Source organism: Pelecanus crispus, chromosome 1, assembly GCF_030463565.1.
Source record: "Pelecanus crispus isolate bPelCri1 chromosome 1, bPelCri1.pri, whole genome shotgun sequence".
Lineage (NCBI taxonomy): Eukaryota > Metazoa > Chordata > Aves > Pelecaniformes > Pelecanidae > Pelecanus > Pelecanus crispus.
Window position 1 is genome coordinate 215,714,664 of NC_134643.1, and position 20,167 is coordinate 215,734,830.

General features: G+C 39.7%; 1 protein-coding gene across 1 annotated transcript in view; it reads left to right on the forward strand.

Moving 5' to 3' along the window:
• SLC36A4 (solute carrier family 36 member 4) overlaps positions 1-14,364 on the forward strand; it is a 112,635-nt gene extending 98,271 nt beyond the window's left edge. The window contains exon 10 of the mRNA XM_075719854.1: positions 14,057-14,364. Coding sequence (XP_075575969.1) covers positions 14,057-14,364 — 308 coding nt within the window. The remainder of the gene's footprint in view (positions 1-14,056) is intronic.
• Positions 14,365-20,167: the final 5,803 nt, after the last annotated feature.

Genomic DNA, 20,167 nt, shown 5'->3' on the forward strand with positions numbered 1-20,167 from the left:
AGGTATAAACATGGAGATGATGAAATTCAGGGTCCCACAGAGACTCATGTGAGAAGTGAGATTTTAGTTGCGCAAGTTAGTCACTGTGATAGTGACTGTGGATGTGTGTAGCAGAAAACCAGCTCCTTTTTTGGCCTTTGTCCCAGATGGCCAGGATTTCACAGAGGGTGGTGCTATCTCCTGGTATCACCATCAGATAGGTAGTGCTAATTGAAAGAAGCATGGTGGTTTTCAGGGACTGCCTGAATTGGCTTGTGTTCTTCAGGGGGATGGGATTTTCTCATAAAACCTTTTTTCCTGCAGTACTGAACCACAGTATTTTTTTCCTAAGTTCAAGGGAGAATGTTCTCTGAAAGCTGTATCTAATAAGAGCCCACGCTGAAACAGGTAAATTGAAGGCAATGCCTATGTTCTGTGTCTACTTTCACATGTCCAATTATGTAGACATTTAACTTTGGGGTAACAGAGTAATTTATATCATGAAAAAGAAAGTCCTATTATCTTTAAATTTTTATTGTTTAATTATGCTGCTAAGTAAAAACTTAATACCTAATTTAAATTAAAGTTTATTTAATTACTTTTATCTGAAATCTTACCTTTTTTAGACACTTTTTTTTTTGAGAACAAAAGGGAGATGAGATTGAGTTTAAACATTAACTCAACAGTAACTGTCAGGGAAGAAAAAGTTATTGGGTTTTTTCCCTACAGAAAGTTAGATAATTATTATCTGAAGAGCTGTAGGATAGACATCAGCACCAGGCTTCACACTTATCTCAGATGAGCTATAACTGGAAGCATGCTTACTTGATGTAGTGGGTTTGCATGGCAAGGTTTTGGTAGTGGGGAGGGGCTGCAGGGGTGTCTTCTGTGAGAAGCTGCTAGAAGCTTCCCCTATGGCTGATAGAGCCAATGCCAGCCAGCTCCAAGATGGACCCATTGCTGGCCAAAGCCAAGCCCATCAGCGATGGTGGTAGCACCTCTGGGATAACAGATTTAAGAAGGGGGAGGGGGGGGGAACCAAACCCACTGGGACACCAACTGGAGCTGGAGAGAGGAGTGAGAACATGTGAGAATGACTCTGCAGACCCCAAGGTCAGTGAAGGAGGGCAGGAGGTGCTCCAGGCACCGGAGCAGAGATTCCCCTGCAGCCCCTGGTGCAGCCCATGGGGAGGCAGCTGTGCCCCTGCACCCATGGGGGCCCACGGGGGAGCAGAGATCCACCTGCACCCGGGGAGGAGCCCACGCCGGAGCAGGGGGATGTGCCCCAAGGAGGCTGTGACCCCGTGGGAAGCCCACGCTGGAGCAGGCTCCTGGCAGGAGCTGTGGCTCCATGGAGAGAGAGGAGCCCACGCTGGAGCAGGTTTGCTGGCAGGGCTTGTGACCCCATGGGGACCCACGCTGGAGCAGTCTGCTCCTGAAGGGCTGCACCCCATGGAAGGGACCCACGCTGGAGCAGTTTGTGAAGAACTGCAGCACATGGGAAGGACCCATGTTGGAGAAGTTCATGGAGGACTGTCTCCCATGGGAGGGACCCCACGCTGGAGCAGGGGAAGAGTGTGAGGAGTCCTCCCCTGAGGAGGAAGGAGCAGCAGAGACGTGTGATGAACTGACTGCAACCCCCATTCCCCATACCCCTGCGCTGCTCATGGGGAGGAGGTAGAAAAAAATCGTGAGTGAAGTTGAGCCTGGGAAGAAGGGAGGGGTGAGGGGAAGGTGTTTTACGATTTGGTTTTATTTCTCATTACCCTACTCAGTTTTGATTGGCAATTAATTAAACTGATTTTCCCCAAGTCGAGTCTGTTTTGCCCATGATGGTAACTGCTGAGTGATCTCCCTTGTCCTTATCTCGACCCACGAGCCTTTCATTATATTTTCTCCCCTGTCCAGCTGAGGAGCGGAGTGATAGAGCAGCTTCGGTGGGCACCTGACATCCAGCCAGGGCCAGCCCACCACACTTGACTTGCCAGGTTTCTGCATCTTTATTTGGAATGCTACCAGTACGCACCATTTTTACTTTGGGTAACTGAAACTTTCAAGGATGTTGGCAGTGGTGATTGTAATGCCTGCTAGTTAAAAAATGGCATTATAGTACACTAATATCTTGTGCTTGATACTTAGTATTGTCTTTTATCCTGTGGGAGTCCATATTGCTTTATAAAGTATATTTACATATAATCGTTTCACTGTCCACTTAAAAGCATTACCAAGGATTATGGTAGAGTTTGGTATAGGAAGAAAACCATCCCTAAAACAAAATGCAAAGCATTTGAGGATAGCCAAAAAAAAGGTGTCTGATCATGTAACACCAGCTCAATTCCTTCTTTACTGTGTAGGCATATGGACAATTAAGAGTAATGCTCTTTGATACCAGAGTTCCAGCATAAGTATTAAAGCTCTAACAGCTACTGCAATGATACTAAAGTTTATTATTTTCATAATGTTTTTATCTATCACTGTCAAAGTGCTTTACAAAGGAACTCCCTATTGTTGTTGCCATCTTGCAGATAAGGAAAGCCAGGCATGGGGAGGGGAAGTGATACGCCCAAAGCTACTAAACGGACCAGTGCAGGTGAAACACGCTGAAAACAGGTTACCTATGCACAGATTAAAAGCTTTATTTCTAAGGATACAGTGCCTTCTCTTTGCTTATGGAGAGAGATACAAACGTACAGGTCCTACAATCCCAAACATTACAACCATGGGGGATTTGTAAGCTGTTTGAGAGATCGTCTTCTTGTGGAACTTCTACAGTGTTGAAAATCACTTTCATTGACCACTTCTTTAGACCAGCTGCAGTGCTTGTCTCCTCATAGACTTCAAAAATGTTAATTTTCCAGTCTGTAGTCCATCCAGATCCTTTCTGCTTCTTTGCTGTTTTTCCTTCTCAGATAAGTGCTTTTTTGGTCCGCTGCTGTTTCTGAGCAACCTAAATCCTATGACTACATCCTAAGCAAATCTATCAAATCACTGGCTCTTACGAGTACTGTTTTTAACAGAAAATTTCTTGATGTGAAGACTACCTGCTGTTTTATGTTGACTGTTACAGAGCAAGAAACTAAACTGCTTCATTCTTAAGTAAAAAGCTGATTTGAACTGTAATTTTAAGTTTGCTAAACTTGGGAACAGTAGAAAACATATTTATTTCAGCAAACTGCTTTCTCAGAAGTCATAATGAGACTTTGATAGCTAGATCATTTGTATTTTGATAAAAAACACAGGTTTCAATTGTTTGCTTTCCTTTAGAAATGTCGAAATGGAGCTGTGTTTTAAACACCCTGCAGAAAATCTGAGAATTCCTCTGGCAAAACTTCAGTGAATCAGCAATTTAGGGATCTTTAAAAAAAAAAAAAAAAGACACAGATTGAATAATCTTATGACTCAGGAGTAAAATTACAATTTTGGCAAACTTCTTTGGATGATTTAATTAACATTATTATATTTAGGGGAAAAAAAATAATTTAAAGGTAATTTTATAGGTGAAAACTATAAACTCGGTGCTTGGGACAGTCGAAGTGGGATTTAAACCTCATCTCCTTGAAGAGAACACCAAACCTGAGTCCCCCTATTCCTGTATAACCGCTGTAAGTTTTAGGTTATTATTTTCCTCTCCCATCAAGTTGAAAAGATAATGGCGAGCTCTCTGAAAATTATAGCTAAAGGATAGTATATAGCAGTACAGGCTCATGATATGCAATCACATATTTATGTTGGGTTTTGATTTACTTGGGTCACAAAAAATTAAGAATGAATGCTAAGGAGGATGACCCCTTCTCTTGGGCATACATAGCGTACAGGGGGTGTTTCCAGACATCTGGCTAAGTGACCCGCGCAGTAAGCCCCAGCCTGCAGTGAGCACAGCTGACTTGGCTCTACAAGAGGACAGCGCTTCAGGCGCACGCTGCGCCTGAATTTCCCCGTGCTGAGCTGTAGGCAGCTATGCATTTGGCAGCTGAGGTTTTGTACATGATGAAGTAAGCTGCTCTCTCCAAACTTCACTTTGCGAGGTGAAATGCCAACAGATTAAGACTAAAAACATCTGGAGAGGACTGCAGTTTTTGATGGATTTGGACTGCAGGCCGTAATTTGGTACTTAGTCTGCCTAAGCCTGTCAACACAGGGAGCTGAACCTTAACTGCATGTGATTCTCTCTGGGAAGCCAAGGCACTTGGCAGCTTGTTTTTTCTGTGTCATCAATCAACACAGCAGGCTTTAACTAACTTGTGCCTGTGACACCAGCTGTTGCAAAGCATTATTTTGGAAATGCACTGGTCATCCCGCTGCAGTGTGATTGTTGTATTTTATGGGCATTATTTTTTAATTTACTTTTGATATGTTGCAGTAAATTCACAAGTTATCTATTAGCATGTCAGTGATAATATAGTATGTGCCATATGCAACGTACCAAAAACCTCTGCATTTTCACAGCCCAAAATAAGCAGGCCAGTTCAGATACTTAAAAACTACATGAGAATCCAAGCATTTGCTTTTCATGAAAAACTTCTAACATTGTGTGAAATCAGAGTGTGGCTTCCCATTTGAAAGTGGCTAAAATTTATCTGGGGACTAAAGTATTTAATTTGTAAGATACTTAGCACTGCTGTTATATAAATAATATGATGTATCATCTGAAGTTATAAATAAGCAAGAATGAATATCTCTTTAAGCCATTTTACTTAAGAAAGAAAAAAACCCCTGTCAAGTATCACTGTTAAAATATAAATTTTAATCCAGCTTTGAATCATGATTAAAAAATCAATGATTTAAATTAATTTGGACTTAAATATGTCAGCCCATTTTCAGCACTGTTACTTTGTGCTACAGGGATGTTTTTGTGAGAAATCAGTATTGTAGTGAGCACATTATAATTTTCTAGGCTTAAAGAACATCATTCACGTGATCTTAAGTGATCATTTCATGTTTTTATCAGTTACAGGAAGCTTTTACTTTCCCTACGAGCTGTAGGATTTTTACCAGCCTCCAGGTAGAGTATGACCCAATAAGCACTATTCTTTTGGCGAATGGGTTTTTTACCTATCTGGTTTCCCTCCATCTAGATACAAGAATGTTGTCGGAGACAGTGTCAAAGACCTTTCTAAAGTTGAGGTAAATGACATCTACTGCTCTCCCTTCATCCATAAATCCAGTCATTGCATCAGAGAAGGCAATTGGGATGATCAGGCATGGTTTACCCTAGATAAATACATTTTCTGTTCCCAGTCACCTTTTTCTCCTTCATGTGCCCAGAAGTGTGCTCCAAGATGACTTGCTCCATGATTTTTCCAGGGACCAAAGTGAAGCTGACTTGCCTGTATTTCCCTGGATTATTCTTTTGGGCTTTCTTGACAACGTTTACTTTCCCCCAGTCACCAGGGATCTCCCCCAGTTTCCATGACCTTTCAAAGACAGTATAGGGTGGTGTTAGAACATTGGCCAGTTCTCTTCAACACTCTTGGATGCAACCTGACATGTCCTGTATATCTTTATGGCTTGAGTTCTCTCAAGTAATCCCTGATTCAATCTTCATCCATTTATTGTAGTTCTTCTCACTGAGCTCTTTCACTGATCACAGCGGCTGGGAGACAGACTGAGGCAAAGACAACACTGAGTATCTCAGCCTTACCTGTGTGTACTGGTCACTAAATCCCACACCCCTTTCAGCAGCAGGCTCACACTCTCCTTCTTCAGCCTTTTATTACCAATGTGGTTGTAAAAGCTCTTCTTAACTGCCCTTGGGATCCCTTCAACATCTCAGCTTCAGTTGAGTTTTGGCTTTCCTGAGACCATCCAGACATGCCCATGTGATGTTTCTAAATTTGTCCTTTGTAGCTTGCCCCTGCTTCCATCTCCTGTATGCTGTCTTTTAGAGTCATGAGCTCCCTCCTTAGGCAAGCTGGTCTCCTGGTAAGTCTTCTTGTTTGGAAATGTGCAAATTAGTGTGTTCCTGCTAATGGAAGCTGTAGCACATACAACACCCCCCAACACAGGTTAGAGACTCTTAGCTCAGAAGTTTTATTAGTTATTCAGAACAGAATCTCCTGGTTCTGTAACTTATTTAATACTTGGGGGGAGGAGGGAGAGCTAACTTAATCTGTTATTTAATACATTTTTTTAGTCCTTAGATGGTAATTAGAGAAGATAAATTATCTGGCACAGCTGTTACGATTTTTGGCATCCTGATGGATTCTATTTTGACAAAAGGATTCCACAGTAACATAAATATTTTTTTTGTCATCTTAATCAGCTCTTCCTTCAATAAAGAAATGTAAAATTTGATTATTAAATAGGACAAGAAGTCAGAAGGATAAAAATAAGTAATTTTAACTGTTCTTAAAGGTGTCTTTGGCAATGTTTCTCCTTCATATGTACATGTTTAGTATTTATGGAGCAAAGTATAGTAGCTTAAGATTAAAGGTAAGAATGTTCAATTTAATCTTAATTACATTATTTTTTGCTCATTTTATGTAGTAATCAAAAGGTATATAATGAAATTTTTATTTTCAAGGGTGAGGGCAAGACAAACTTTTTCATATAACATTATTTTAACTTCCTATTGCTCAGGTCTTGCTTTTGTTATAAGACAGCAAAGTAGCCATGGATTACCATCTACTTTCCTGTGACATAGCTTGATATACATAGTGCATCCAAGAGAAAGATTGGGGAGTATGGAGTGATGACGGTGAGTGGAGGGAAATACGACTTTCCAGCAGCATCAGAAGCAGTGTGACTGGCTCTTCAAGGCTTAGCTGCGGCTCTTAACTCTTTTCTTCACCTCTGCTCCCCATAGTGAAAACAGTCTTGTCCTTGGATGAGCAAACATTAATTTTTGCTTACACTGTTGGGAGCCCTTCAGCTGTCTCAGTCGCAATCTGTTTTAAGACTGAGACAAAGAGGGCAGAAGTTTAATTGCAGACTCATTTCTGGTGGGTCCATAGAATCAGGCATCTGAAGGAGAGTGATTGGCAGTGGGAACGGTGTCAGTACTGTAATGGTATCATCGATTTAGAGCTCAATATTAATAAATTTTGCTGCATGCTTTACATTCATTTGTTGAATCTAGCTGCATATAGCAGTTGCTTACATTATTTCACTGAAGTATGTCTAAAACGATTTGTTTGATAAAGTATCGGTAGCAAAGCTCAAATAAATTTACTGCGGAGACAAACAGATAAATGCAATGTTTCAAATGTAACAGTCTAACCAGATGTCATTTGTGAGCCCATGGGTTGTAGTTAATTAAATGGTGAAATACATTTGCGCATAATCCAGCATGTGTTGCGCCAAGCACTTGTGCTTGCTGGTTTTATGAAGACCACTTGGTGTTACAGCTCTGGGCTACCTGCGGCACGAGGAGCTTCCTTAGTGTCTCGCTGCCTGCTTTGCGCTATATGTTGCCATCCAAGAGGGGTGCTTAGTAAAAAGACATTAATTCTGAAGGTCTGATGAGGGGCAGACAGAACAGGGTGAGGAGGCCAAGCAGTTTATTAACTCCCGCTTGGACATTTGACTAGGAGTGAGCAAGTCGCTCGGAGTGGTCCTGAGGAGGTGCGCAGGGGGAAGAATTGCCTTATAGCTGCGACACTGCTGCTCCATCCCTGTCCCTGTAAACCTATACCTGCTCACACAGCCTCCGCCTCCATGAGATTGCTGTGACACCGAATTCTGCTTAAAATGGGTGCAGATCCTGGAAACTAAAGTCTGAATTTTGGGGTTGTATGAAGCATAGACAACTAGCGGGGAGAGGTTTTATTAGCGGAGCGTGGAGGGAACACTGTCCTGGAAAGGGGCTCTCGTACCAGTGGTATGTGCCAATCCTAGCTTGGGTGTAGGTATTTTAGGTAATCTGGTAAAAAACCCGTGGACTCGGTGCCTCTGTTAAGTCGCTGTTTGGTCTGATGTCATTCTTTATGCTTTCTGCATACGTGATAAAAAGACTATAAATATAAAACCTTTTGTAAACAGCTTTGAAATCTCTGATGCAAAGTGCTGTAAGAAATTAATTTACTTACACGTCTTTGAGGAACTGATATGAAGGGCTCTGGAGAAGGGATGGATCTGCCCATTCCCTGAACAGGTTATTAGGGCTTTGCTCTGTGTTGGGACGGTGTCCTTGATTATCTCTCATTGTGAAGGGAAAGGGTATTTAAACCATCTTCTCCTGTGTGAGTCTGGTCTTTCCTCCTAACATAGGACAAAGCCATCATAAACAGTGAGTTGTAGCGTGAGGGCAAATGATGTGAAGTACTTTCTGTCTCTGCATACTGTATGTTGCAGGAAGATAATGATGAAGGAGTTTTTCATTCCAAAGGGAATACAGCCAAGCCATATGATGTGTGTGGTTGTCCTGCGTGCAAGCTGTATCTCTTTTTCTCTCCGGTGTGAAAGAGGACTTTGTCACCTTGTAGTATAACTGCAATTTATCTTCCGCTTTGTTCCTTTTCCTGTTTGTTTTTTGTTTTGAGATTGGGCTGGTGTTTAAAAGCATGTTTTTTAAGAAATTGGGTTAAGAAAATTATTTTTGGTGAAGACTGAATCTAAATCTTTTTTGAAAGAAATTATCTTCTGTATGTATCTTACAGTCTTTTGATGTCTCAAAGAACAGCTAAAACAAACACCACCTCAAACCCTATGAGCCTTTTTAGACAGAAAAAATAATTTTCTAATGCACAATTATGTAATATCAGGATCTTTATCTAAAATCTTTTCTTTTAAACTGAATCCATCAATATGTAGATTTCTTTCTATCTGTGTGCAAAGCTCTGTAAATTATTCTCAAATGCTCTTAAGTGATTATTTGCATTAGTTTATCTTCAGATTAATAACAGGTTTCTACTTGGTCTTGTATTCCTTTGTACGTACGTATCAAAACAGTTTAGTTTCCACTGTGGAACTCTCAGGGAAGGCATTACTTTTTGTTACTTATTTAAATGAATAGTTTTTTCTTGAAATACTAAGTTCTGTTAGTTTTTGTCATTTATTTTTAAAATGTGAATTGTTTTAATTGTGATGTGGTATGTTCCTGTTTTATAAAAGAGAGAGAAATGATTTATTGTATTTCTCTAAATAAGTCCGCAATATCCAGCTGATGTCCAAGGGGTAGCATGCACTGTTTTGCCTGTTTTCAAGCCAAGGTGGGACATTTAACTTGTGCACAGATCATGGAAATACATTTGCACAGAAAACACAACATGGATCCCCTGGTCAAATGACAGCTTGAGAAGATGTAGATATCCTGACTCTCCAGTTGTCCAGCCTGCAAATATAAACTCCTTGCAGCCAAACCTGGTAACCTTTTTCTGGGGTAGTCCGTAGCAGAGAAATGGTTTTCTATTCTCTTAAGAGGTAAAGAAAAAAACTTGGGCAATGTGGAGGAGAGTGTTGCAGAAAAGGAGTGAGCTGGAAGAAAACATGAAGGTGCCGCATTAGGGAGGGGGATCCAGGAAACAATGCAGTAAGGTGAAGTGAAGAAGAGGATGCCAGTTTGACTGGCTGAGCACTACTGCAGTAAGGAAAGATCTGCAGAGAGCACAGCCTGTGATATTGGAATAGGAAGGAGGATTCAGGCTGATGTTTTGAAGTGCCATTTTGCCTACAGCCAGAATTGTTTAGCAAACATGTAAATGTAGGCATTTTTTTCTTCCTGGGAGGGACTCTATCTTTGCCATTTCGTAGGCATCTGTCTGTTAAAAATACAGTTTTGTATTGTGCTTTTGGAAAGTTGTGTGTATGTCAAACACCCATCTTTAATACATCAATGTTCCAGTCTTCTGATTTGGTCCTGGAAAAATGGTACAAACAGAGAGTAAGTTTGGGGTGTGCTGACCCTGCAGAACAGGGACCTCTTTAGCACCATCATTGCCTTTGAAGAAAACTGGTTGTATATCGCTTGAGACAATTTTGCTCTTCAGCTGTGTGAAGTTACCACTCCCTAGTAATATCCAACATTTCTCATAGTTAAGAAGCCCTCAGTCTTTTTGAGCATGTAGATTTATAAAATCTGCTGTTAGGGCAATTTGCTTGGGCCATACTACTGATCTAGTAACATATGTATTACTTCTTTTCATCAGATGGACATGTATAAATACCGCTGCCCTTTTTTTGTCAGAATTATGTTTGAATACTTAGATAAAATCTAAAATATGGTACTATCTGGAAAGTAATTTCTTTTAATGATTTTAGTAAAGAAATATTAAAGACCTTTATTATTGGGCTAGAGGAAAATTTAGTAGAAATTATCAGTAATATTAGCCTTTTAAATTTCAAAATTGCTTTCCGGCTTCCTATAAGACGCTTATATGTAAATTAAGTCCTACTAGAAACATGGAAAAAGGGCTTTTTAAATGAGCTGTATCATTAAAATCTCCTGATGAAGTCATAATATGTTCCGCTTCTGATCTGTGTATGGACAGGACCAAAATTATAATTCAATCTTTACTGAGGTCCATGAATCCTAATTATGGCAGTGGCCCATCTTGCTCAAGGATTTAGCATGGTGTATGCATTACCTTTTGACAGAAATAAAGTAGCTCAATATTTGATTACTAGAGGAAGTATTGGAATATGGTAATCACGTATTTGACTTCATTTGCAGTTAGAATGCACTTAGGTTGGGTAGTAGTAAAGAGATGGCAAAACCTTTTTTTCCCAGTGGTCTCATTGAGATTACCTCAGCAAGCAAGCCTGGCTAGTAATGTGCTGATTCTGTAACAAGGAGAGAAAATTGTATAAGAAGCAGCACTATAATAAAAACAGAGTAAAATTAAGGGTATCTTTCCACTGGAAAATAGTCCCTTAAGAAAATAGAAACATTCTACTATAATGTTCCTCCCCCAAAAAAGGCCCAGCTGACATAAATGGGTGACTGCATGGCTGAGACAGGCTGAAGAGTCCATTATTTACTGGTTTTTGAGATTAGGCTGCCAAGTTCAGGTAGAATTAATATGTTGTAATCTCTCCTTATCTCTGCAGGATGCTTTGTTCATATAGCTCTTGCTGTTTCATTCAAGCATGCAGACAATTTAACTGTTGGCCAAAAATAAGTGTCATATTAATATTGCATGACTTATTTCTTCAGTTGAGATTCCTGGAGCTTCCAAACCAGAAAGTTTCATGACTGTTGGTAGAGGTTCAGAATTCTTCTTGATGTATTTCTAAAACCTATGCATGGCTGGGCAAATTAGGCTCGCTTACCTGTAGGAATGCCCCTTGTTTACTTCTCCTGGAAAGTGGGCCCCTTTCTTAACTCTTGAGGACATTCTTTGGTAGGTAGTAAACACGAGTTGTATTTTGCTTGGATTGTTAGAGAATAAATAAGACACTAATTAAAACCTTGAAACACATTTCCAAACTTCCTCCCACAGCAATATCCAGATTCATACAAATCTGTATGAGCCAGACAAATGTTTGATGAGATCCAAACCAACACACAGCATTTTGCCTTTCTGTAACCTGAAGCAACTATAAACTGTAGCTATTTTTTTCCAGTTAAAAAGTATGAAAAATATTCTCATTATTTGTAATAAAACAGAACTTTTCAAACAAAACTATAAACTATAAATTAATGAGTACCTTCTAAATTCTGGACACATGTAGAATCTAAAGAGTTCTATTACAGAAGTTGCAAATCTATACTTAATGAATACACCCACTACATCTATTAAATTGGCAAGATAATAAATGTGCAGCCCTCTCTTTTGCTTCAGAAGAGCACATTCAACATATTCATTAGCTGAGAGGTTTACCATTGCAAATATACTTCATCTGCACTTTTCAATTACTCATGAACTGTGTGTTGCTGTGCAAGTATCAAGCAAGCTTGCCAGTCAGTCTGCTCTGAGTGCTCATCCTACGTTGTTTGGGCACTCACGGTGCCTGCTTTTATGGCTTGAGTGGAGTTATGGCCACAAAAGTTAGAGATGGGTACTTTGTGACTTTTATTAACTTTGGCATAATTCCTTTCTCATTGTGTTCAGCTTTGCCCTAGATAATGCATCAACATGAGCATCAGGGCTCTGAGCAACCTGATTTAGTTAAAGCTGTCCCTGCTCACTGCAGGGGGGTTGGGCTAGATGACCTCTAAAGGTCCCTTCCAACCCAAAGCATTCTATGATTTCCAGTCTTTAAATGTCATATTCGTGCAATGGAAGAAACAGTTTGTTTGGCATTGAGTAGGTCCATTGTAACAGTGGGATAAAAAACTTGGCTCATCTGGTTTTGAGTGTCAGGGTGTTCCTGGGGTTTCCTGAAGGATACCTCTGTGTCTGCCCAAGCTTCCTTTGGCCACGTGGTGCCTCTCATATCTCTGTAGAATCACAAAGTGTTAAACTATAGTCATGACAAGTAAGAACAAGTTAACTGATTTTTTTTCTTGGCAGATATGTGCATGATGTGCTTCTTTCAAATAGGATGGGCTGGAGAATCCTTTATCCCTCTGTGGGCTTATACCTTCAGTTTTACCTTGGTTTTACCTCCTTTTTACATGAGATCTCTGTAGTTAGGAGTTTATTAAAATGTGTAGTGAATAGTTACGTGGTAGCAGCAGATGACTGTTGTGTTCTGCAAGTGAATTTTGAGTGTATTTGCCAATGGAGGTTTTCTCAAGTTATATATTCTCAATGGAGAACAGCAGCACTAACATAACTTGAGTATGTTGCCTTTTGTAATCCGATGTTGTCAGAATCTGATGCAGCTGGTGGCATTCAGCCCACAGCAAAGATGCTCTGCAAATAGAAAGCTCATCTTGAGAAGTTATAAAGCTGATATGTACCTTCTGGTTTTCATCCTCACATGTTACGTGAGGATTTCCTTCCTGTTTGTTCCATTTGTTTATTGCCATGAACATTGTTTACGTACTATTTGGTTGGTGGAGGAGTCTAAGCCAAACATGCTTTTATTATGGCGTAAGAGTGAAGAAGGGAGGTATGGAAGAACCAAAACATGTTATGTGGTATTTTTGATTTGCTGGTGGCTTTTACACCATTTTTCCCCATTCCTTTTCTTCCTGATTGCTTCCTTGTCTTGATGAGAAGTGATAGAAAATGGCAAGCAGGCAGATGCTGTGGATGTTTACGATAATGTCTGACAGCTAGAAGGTGATACATTCGTGGAAGGGAAAAAAGACAGACTTCTCCACCACATACAGGGGATCATATAGAGGCCTGTGCTCAGCTGGCCTTTGAAAGCTGTTTCCTAATACAGGACTGAAAACATTACATGACAACTGGTGTGTCTGAGTTAATAATAGGGTACTTTGCTCAGGCTTGCCAGCCAAAGGGGTTAAAACCAGAAGTGGTTCTGGTCCAACATGGTGGATTCTGTTTCTATGAATGGTATAGTTTCAGGAGGTGAGACTGGCCATGCCGTGCTAAAAGGCTTAGTGGTCCTTCTGTTCAGACTTGCCTTTTGGCAGAGCTAAGTTCTCGTTTAGTTAACGGGGCAACTGTTATAGTGGCATTTTACAAATTGAATGCAATTGTATAGACCAAGATTTTTTCAGAGGCAAGTTTGTAGGTAAAAGTGACTTAAATGATTGTGAGACTGCCAAGTGGCCAGCGGGTTGTTAATTTTGAGTAATTTTATGTCACTTTTAGATTATTAGTAATATATAGTAATTAACAGTAGTGTATTTTTGCCCACTGTCTCCTGGGCAGCATGCAACAGCCCCTTCCCCTGCTCCTCCTGAACTTTATTCTTTCATCTTAAAAACCCAACAACAACCAAAAAAGTAAAACGTCTCTGTACAACTTCATATTTCTCATTTCTCTATGATTTGCAGGCCAAATTTATTTACCCTGCAAGTACAAGAAGACTTTAACTTGAAGCTCTGCCAGCTTGTGCAGAAAATCAGAATTGAAACTGCGTATCTCACATGAGCATGAAGATGTATCTTACTCACAAATACATGCATTAATCTATATATCGTACACCACTTGTAGCTGGAAAAATAGTGAATGGTAGAACTTCTTAAAAAGCATGAACCGCTAGGTTATGTGTTTGTCACGGTTTTGTTTTTCATGAGGATGTTGAATCTGAAGCTACTGTTACTCTTCTTGTGTTTTAGGTGCTGTAGCAGTTTTGATCCCTCGCCTAGACCTGGTGATTTCTTTCGTCGGAGCCGTCAGCAGCAGCACTCTGGCACTGATTCTGCCACCTCTGGTTGAAATCCTCACTTTCTACAAGGAAAACTTAAGTTTATGGACAATATTTAAAGATGTTTTTATAGCTGTCATTGGAGTTGTTGGATTTTTAACAGGGACATATGTGACGGTTGAAGAAATCATTTATCCTGCATCCACAGTTCTAGTTAATGCAACAGAGAGCATCTCTGCAGATTTAAATGCTACAAACTTGGTGGTTGGGTTAAAGTAAGGCACTGTGAACTATTTTGCTACTTAACAAGAAATCCTAGATGGGTGGCAGGCCTACATGAGGGACAAATTCCATTTCCAAATGAATTTTTGAAAAATAGCATGCAGCCCTTTCTCACTCTGTTGTTTGTTCTTTCCTTCTGCTCCCTGAATTAACCTCTTTGCTCTCAACTTCTGCTCATCTAGTGAAAAACTGAATTGATGTCAGGATTTAAAATATATGCATTAATATAGGAAGAAAATATGATTTTTTTTTTTGTTACTTACAAGAAAAAAAGAAGAATTTTTGTAAGGAAGTCAAGATGCCTTCCTCCTCAGAAAGGGTGGAAGTCAATCCGTTCGTCATATTGAGGCACTACTGTTTTCACTCCAGCTCTGTTGTAAGGGTTGGAGTGGGAGCTCAGTGATGCATGGACCTTCTCTTGGCTGTCTCTGACAGTGTGAATTGCACCCCAGTGAACCAGAGACACTATAGTTTTAGAAAAGAGCAGCTGTGTTTTTCATTTCCATTCCGGGGACTTAGATGTTTGCCATGGAAAAGTTTTGGGGTAGTTGCTGTTGCCTGGCTCTGGTTCCTGGGAGTTGGTATGGCCAGAATTAGAGTGCACTGTGCAGAATGACTGGAATGACTGTGACTCTTGTTCAGTCTTTTCATGTTGGCTCCAAGGGGAGTTTTTCAAGCAATTGGAAGGACCAAGCCCTCCCTGGTTAGTATAGCAGACCAGTCCTGGCGGTTGGTTACATGACAGTAAGCACAAAGTAATTTTTTTTTTTTTCATGCCACCTTTAACGTTTAAGCTGAAGAATGGACAAGACTGTAAAGTAAGGTTTAGAGGTAAAGGCTGGATCTTTTATTAGACCAAAAAGATAGCCAGTTAGGAGTGTTCTTGCCATCTTACAAGATCTATGTGTTTGTGTACCGTGAGCTGTTCAGCATGGCCAGACCCCTGCTCCAGGAAGAATGCAGCTGTGATGCTCAGTAGAACCACGGAGGTCTGACTGTCCAGAGCAGCTTAAAGATTCATGACGTTAGTTTCTGTATGAGAAAGGAAAGGATGAGACACTGCTTTCTAGAATGGAGCTTTTGCCATACTTTCACACGTATAAGCTGTGGGTTATTTGTGAAAGAACTTGTGATTCCAGAGCACTGTCAGCTGGGGGGGCACCAGGGGTGTCTGCTCTGAAGCCCTTTGTCCCTACAGTGCACCGCCTGCCTGCAGGTTGTCTGAAGATATGGGTTGTCTCAGGACTTGCTTTCAACTACTGGTACTTTGTAGAGAGGTACAGCTTATATGAGACGTAGGGCATACATGTGAAAATACGATATTTTTTTAGAAAGTAATTATATATCCCTTTTGGATTTTGAATGAAAAGTTACAGGATGTTGTTTATCAGAGCAATATTACTTTCTTTAATGATGCAAAACCATTCAACACCATAAATAAATGTAGTTTATTTTTGTACATTTTAGTAACTGCTGTCCCGACCAATATTTTACACCATTTCTTTATCCTTGATTTCAACTCTACAAATATATGAAATGCTGTATTTTTTTTACCTATTGCTAGAAGTCTGTAGACTGCCTATCTATATTTCTATTGGAACATATAGTAATTATTTTTGCATTCTTATGTTCTGCCTTAAATAGAATCTAACATGCCCTTTACTGATCTTTGCTTCTTTCGTCCATTTTGGAAGAAAAAAAGAACAAGTTGATAAGTTGGTAGTTGAGTAGAATGAGTTTTGTTCAGCAAGTGTGCGTGCTGAGTCCCCGGCTGGAATCCTGGTTCTCAGGGTTCGTATTTGACTTTCTGGCTCGCACTTCATAGATGACTTTCACTCCAAATGCTAGAGCTATATTTTTAGTCTTCTTTTCTAAGAACACTCTATATTTTGTACAGTAATAGAACTTTATTTATCATACTCATTCCTGTTGTGAAGAAACTCCTTTTTCTAAGGGATATTTTTAATTGTAACATTCCCCCAAGAAATATGTTATGCCAAAACCTCTCTACTGTATTCATACAAATTAAGATAGAAGTACACGTAATGTTTTGCTTGCCTTCAGTATATTCCTCAGAAATCTTCCATTTGGTAATCTGCCATTTGGTATTACAGTCCTAAAATAATATAGAGCTAGATATAGCTGTATTTGTATTTTCTCTTCAGAATATTCCCCAGTCATCTACCATGTGGTGACTGTATTTGAGCACTTTCATCTCCATGTCGATGAGGGCATTTCTGGTAGGGATTCATTATAGCATGTAGTTCAAACTGCATGTATTTGTTCAAGCAATATTTCTGAGCAATGGTCTTACTTTCATTTTAGCGTGAACAAAGTTAAATACTTGGCAGGCACTTTAAAGGCATGAGTCTCTGCAGGTATGATACTATAGACTTAACCTTTTGTATGAAAGTGCCACAGAGGAGCAAACACTGGTAGTTAGCAGAGAGGCAAAAGATAAATTCAGCTTTTTGTCTTAAAGGTTTTTTAGTCTTTAAGGTGTTTTAAAAGATATTGAATCTGTTTCCATGTGTTTCATAATTAATCTGTTGTTTACCTAAACCATACACTACAGACTGATAGAATATATTTCCGTGCAGCACACTTTACTTGACATTAAATATTTTTACATGGATCATTTTTAGTAGGACTTACAGGATTTAAATGAAAGTTGTTTTTCCTGTTAGTTTTGCATCTTTCTACCCGTCTGTGTTTGGAGAATAAAGGACTGTCATGTCCATTCATGTCATCTGTTCTGCATCGATTGTGTCCTAGTGAGCAACTCTGAGAAGGTGCTTCTGCCAGGGTGTGGAAGGATTTGACCAGTTCAGAGTTTGGAGGTGATTTTTGGCCGATGCAAGTGAATACTGACATGGTACTATCAATGAAGATTTGCTGAGCTGGGAACCTAGAACCTAAATAGGTGGCCTTGGTGCCCAGGTGAGCGCAGCATATCTTTTTGAAAGTCAGGTGACTTGTTTAGAAGGTTGATAGGTTTGAGGAATCTAATCTTAGCCATCAAAGTTTAGATAACCTGGCCCAAATACAAACCCTTATGTGTCTTGCTGCCGTGTCTGACCAGGTATGAAACAGTGTGTTTATGCAGTGGGCCAGTGTTGCCATGTCTAAAAATGTTGTATCTTTTGAATCTTTAAAATGTTTATTAATATATTTTGCACAATGTCGATTTTCTCCTACAGTGTAGGATTTTTGTTATTTTAACACTCATACAGTGCATTTGTGTGGCCTGCTCTTTCAAATAGAAAGAGTCAGGGATCAGAGTATCTTGCTTTGGATAAGACTTAAAATGTCATGTAGTAAAAAGCTACTAAGTCTGAATAATAAGAGTGTTCCTGTGAAACATTGCCAAAGATTTAAAAGATAGGAAATTCTGACAGAATCCTCTTCTGAATAATAATAGTGTTCATTCAGCTTTTAAAGTACTGTAATATAAATTGCAAGTTAAGATGCAGGGAGCAAAACTGAGAGATTTAATAGGTATGGTTTACATTAATATATATTTAAGATGGAAATGTACTTTAGCGCAAGCTAAATTAAACTGAAAAATGTGTGTGATTGGCTTATGTTCATGACAAGGAACAGAAAGCTATTGTATTTATATACTGTACATGCACTTACATTTTACAGTATAGTATTGTTAACAGTTTTAATGTAATTTAATCATTAGCTGCACTATAAGTAACTGGATCATTTTCTTGTCTGTAACTGTTCATCCTCAAATATTGGGCAAGTAAGAGGGTGGGTTTGCCTAATGTTCTGTAACTTAAATCTTCTGTATCAATAAAGACTACAATAATATTATCCTGCTAATTCACTGTTATCCTGCCTCTCACCACTACTACATTACTAGAAGAAATAGCTGTCTTAATGCAGAATTTACCTCTGGTTTTTTGTTGAAGTCATCCAAGTGTGCTGGTTTTGGCTGGGATAGAGTTAATTTTCTTCATAGTAGCTAGTATGGGGCTATGTTTTGGATTTGTGCTGAAAACAGTGTTGATAACATGGGGATGTTTTAGCTTTACACAGAGTCAAGGCCTTTTCTGCTCCTCACCCCACCCCACCAGTGAGGAGGCTGGGGTTGCACAAGGATTTGGGAGGGGACGCAGCCAGGACAGCTGACCCCAGCTGACCAAAGGGATATCCCATACCATATGGCATCATGCTCAGCATATAAAGCTGGGGAAGAAGAAGGAAGTGGGGGGACATTTGGAGTGATGACATTTGTCTTCCGAAGTAACCCTTCCGCGTGATGTAGCCCTGCTTTCCTGGAGGTGGCTGAACACCTGCCTGCTGATGGGAAGTGGTGAATTAATTCCTTGTTTTGTTTTGCTTTGCTTGCGTGCATGCCTTTTGCTTTACCTGTTAAACTGTCTTTATCTCAGCCCACGAGTTTTCTCACTTCTAGCCTTCTGAATCTCTCCCCCTCATCTCACTGGGGTGGAGTGAGCGAGCGGCTGTGTGGTGCTTAGCTGCCAGCTGGGGTTAAGCCACAACACCAAGGAATGGCAAGTGAGTGACTCGAGACTGTGAGACAACCTCAAGAGCTGACTTTTCATTGGTGATAAATCTCACTTCAAAGTCACAGACATTCCTGAAAAATCCCACCTCCACTCCAAGACTTTTCATGAGGACACACTTAAAGTTAGTCTTCTGCATCTTTTTAGAGATGCTTTAGTAAATGAATTAATTTCTAAATGTTCAAAGGCAGCCAGGAATTCCCACTGAAATTCCAGTTCCCATTTGGAAAACTGCAAAGAAAAAGCCAGACTTTTTAAAATTGGACAAGCCCTTACATAATTGGTGTGGACTTGGGCTTAACTTTAAGTATGGAGTGCTGGATAATTAGGTATGGAAGAAATTGATAGTACTAAGTTCTGAACTTTCGATCTAAATTTGAAATTACTAATTGGAAACGAAAGTAGCAGCATAAGTTTTCATGTTCTTGCCAATTATCAGATACCAATGTTGCAAAAGTACTTGCATTCCCCATTTTAATACAACGCCCTTTGAAGGTGTGCTCAGTGATGCATCCAGAAATACCCAACCCATTATAGAGTTGCCTAAATACAATTTAGACAGTAGTAGTATACAATTGTCTTTGAGAGTGATCCACAAAAAAAACTGGTTTATAAATAAGAAACCTAGAATGGTCTGGAAGTCCTCTAACACCAGCAGAGAGACTGTAGCTGTTAGACTGGAAATGGAAAGGTGGATTTCAGTCTCCTGGGAGTCAAGAAGAATTTGAATCCTTATGCCCTAAAGTACGAGCAAGAGCACATGTATGGTGAAATTCCCCCTTGGACCGAGCTGTTTGGACATGTACTTTTGCAAGCTGACCTTCAGCAACACTTCTACTGAGAGTCCAAGTCCTGTTAACCTGAGTTTTCAGTTCCTAAATTTTGAGGCCTTTAAATCTGTTTATTTCTTTTAAAAATTGGCCCTAGGTGGCTAGTTATTGGGAACACTGAATTCCATTATTCTCTTCTAATATGTGGACAAATAGTAATTTCTAGAAGGTTAGACAGAAATGCATGTTATAGCCAACACTTCACATTCTAGATTATTATGTGTATCTTAGATGTCTGTGAGACAAAACTACTATTTCACAAGTGTAAAACACAGAATGAATGCAAGAATGTAGTTTTCCTTTTTCAAATACTCATATTTATTAGGCTGAAAATGAAAGCATAAATTGTAGTGTGTGGGAGGGAAATTAATTTCCAAGATATGAAAAGCCTCTGCGAGAGATTTGGGTGCACGTGAATGGAGCAGCAATCAG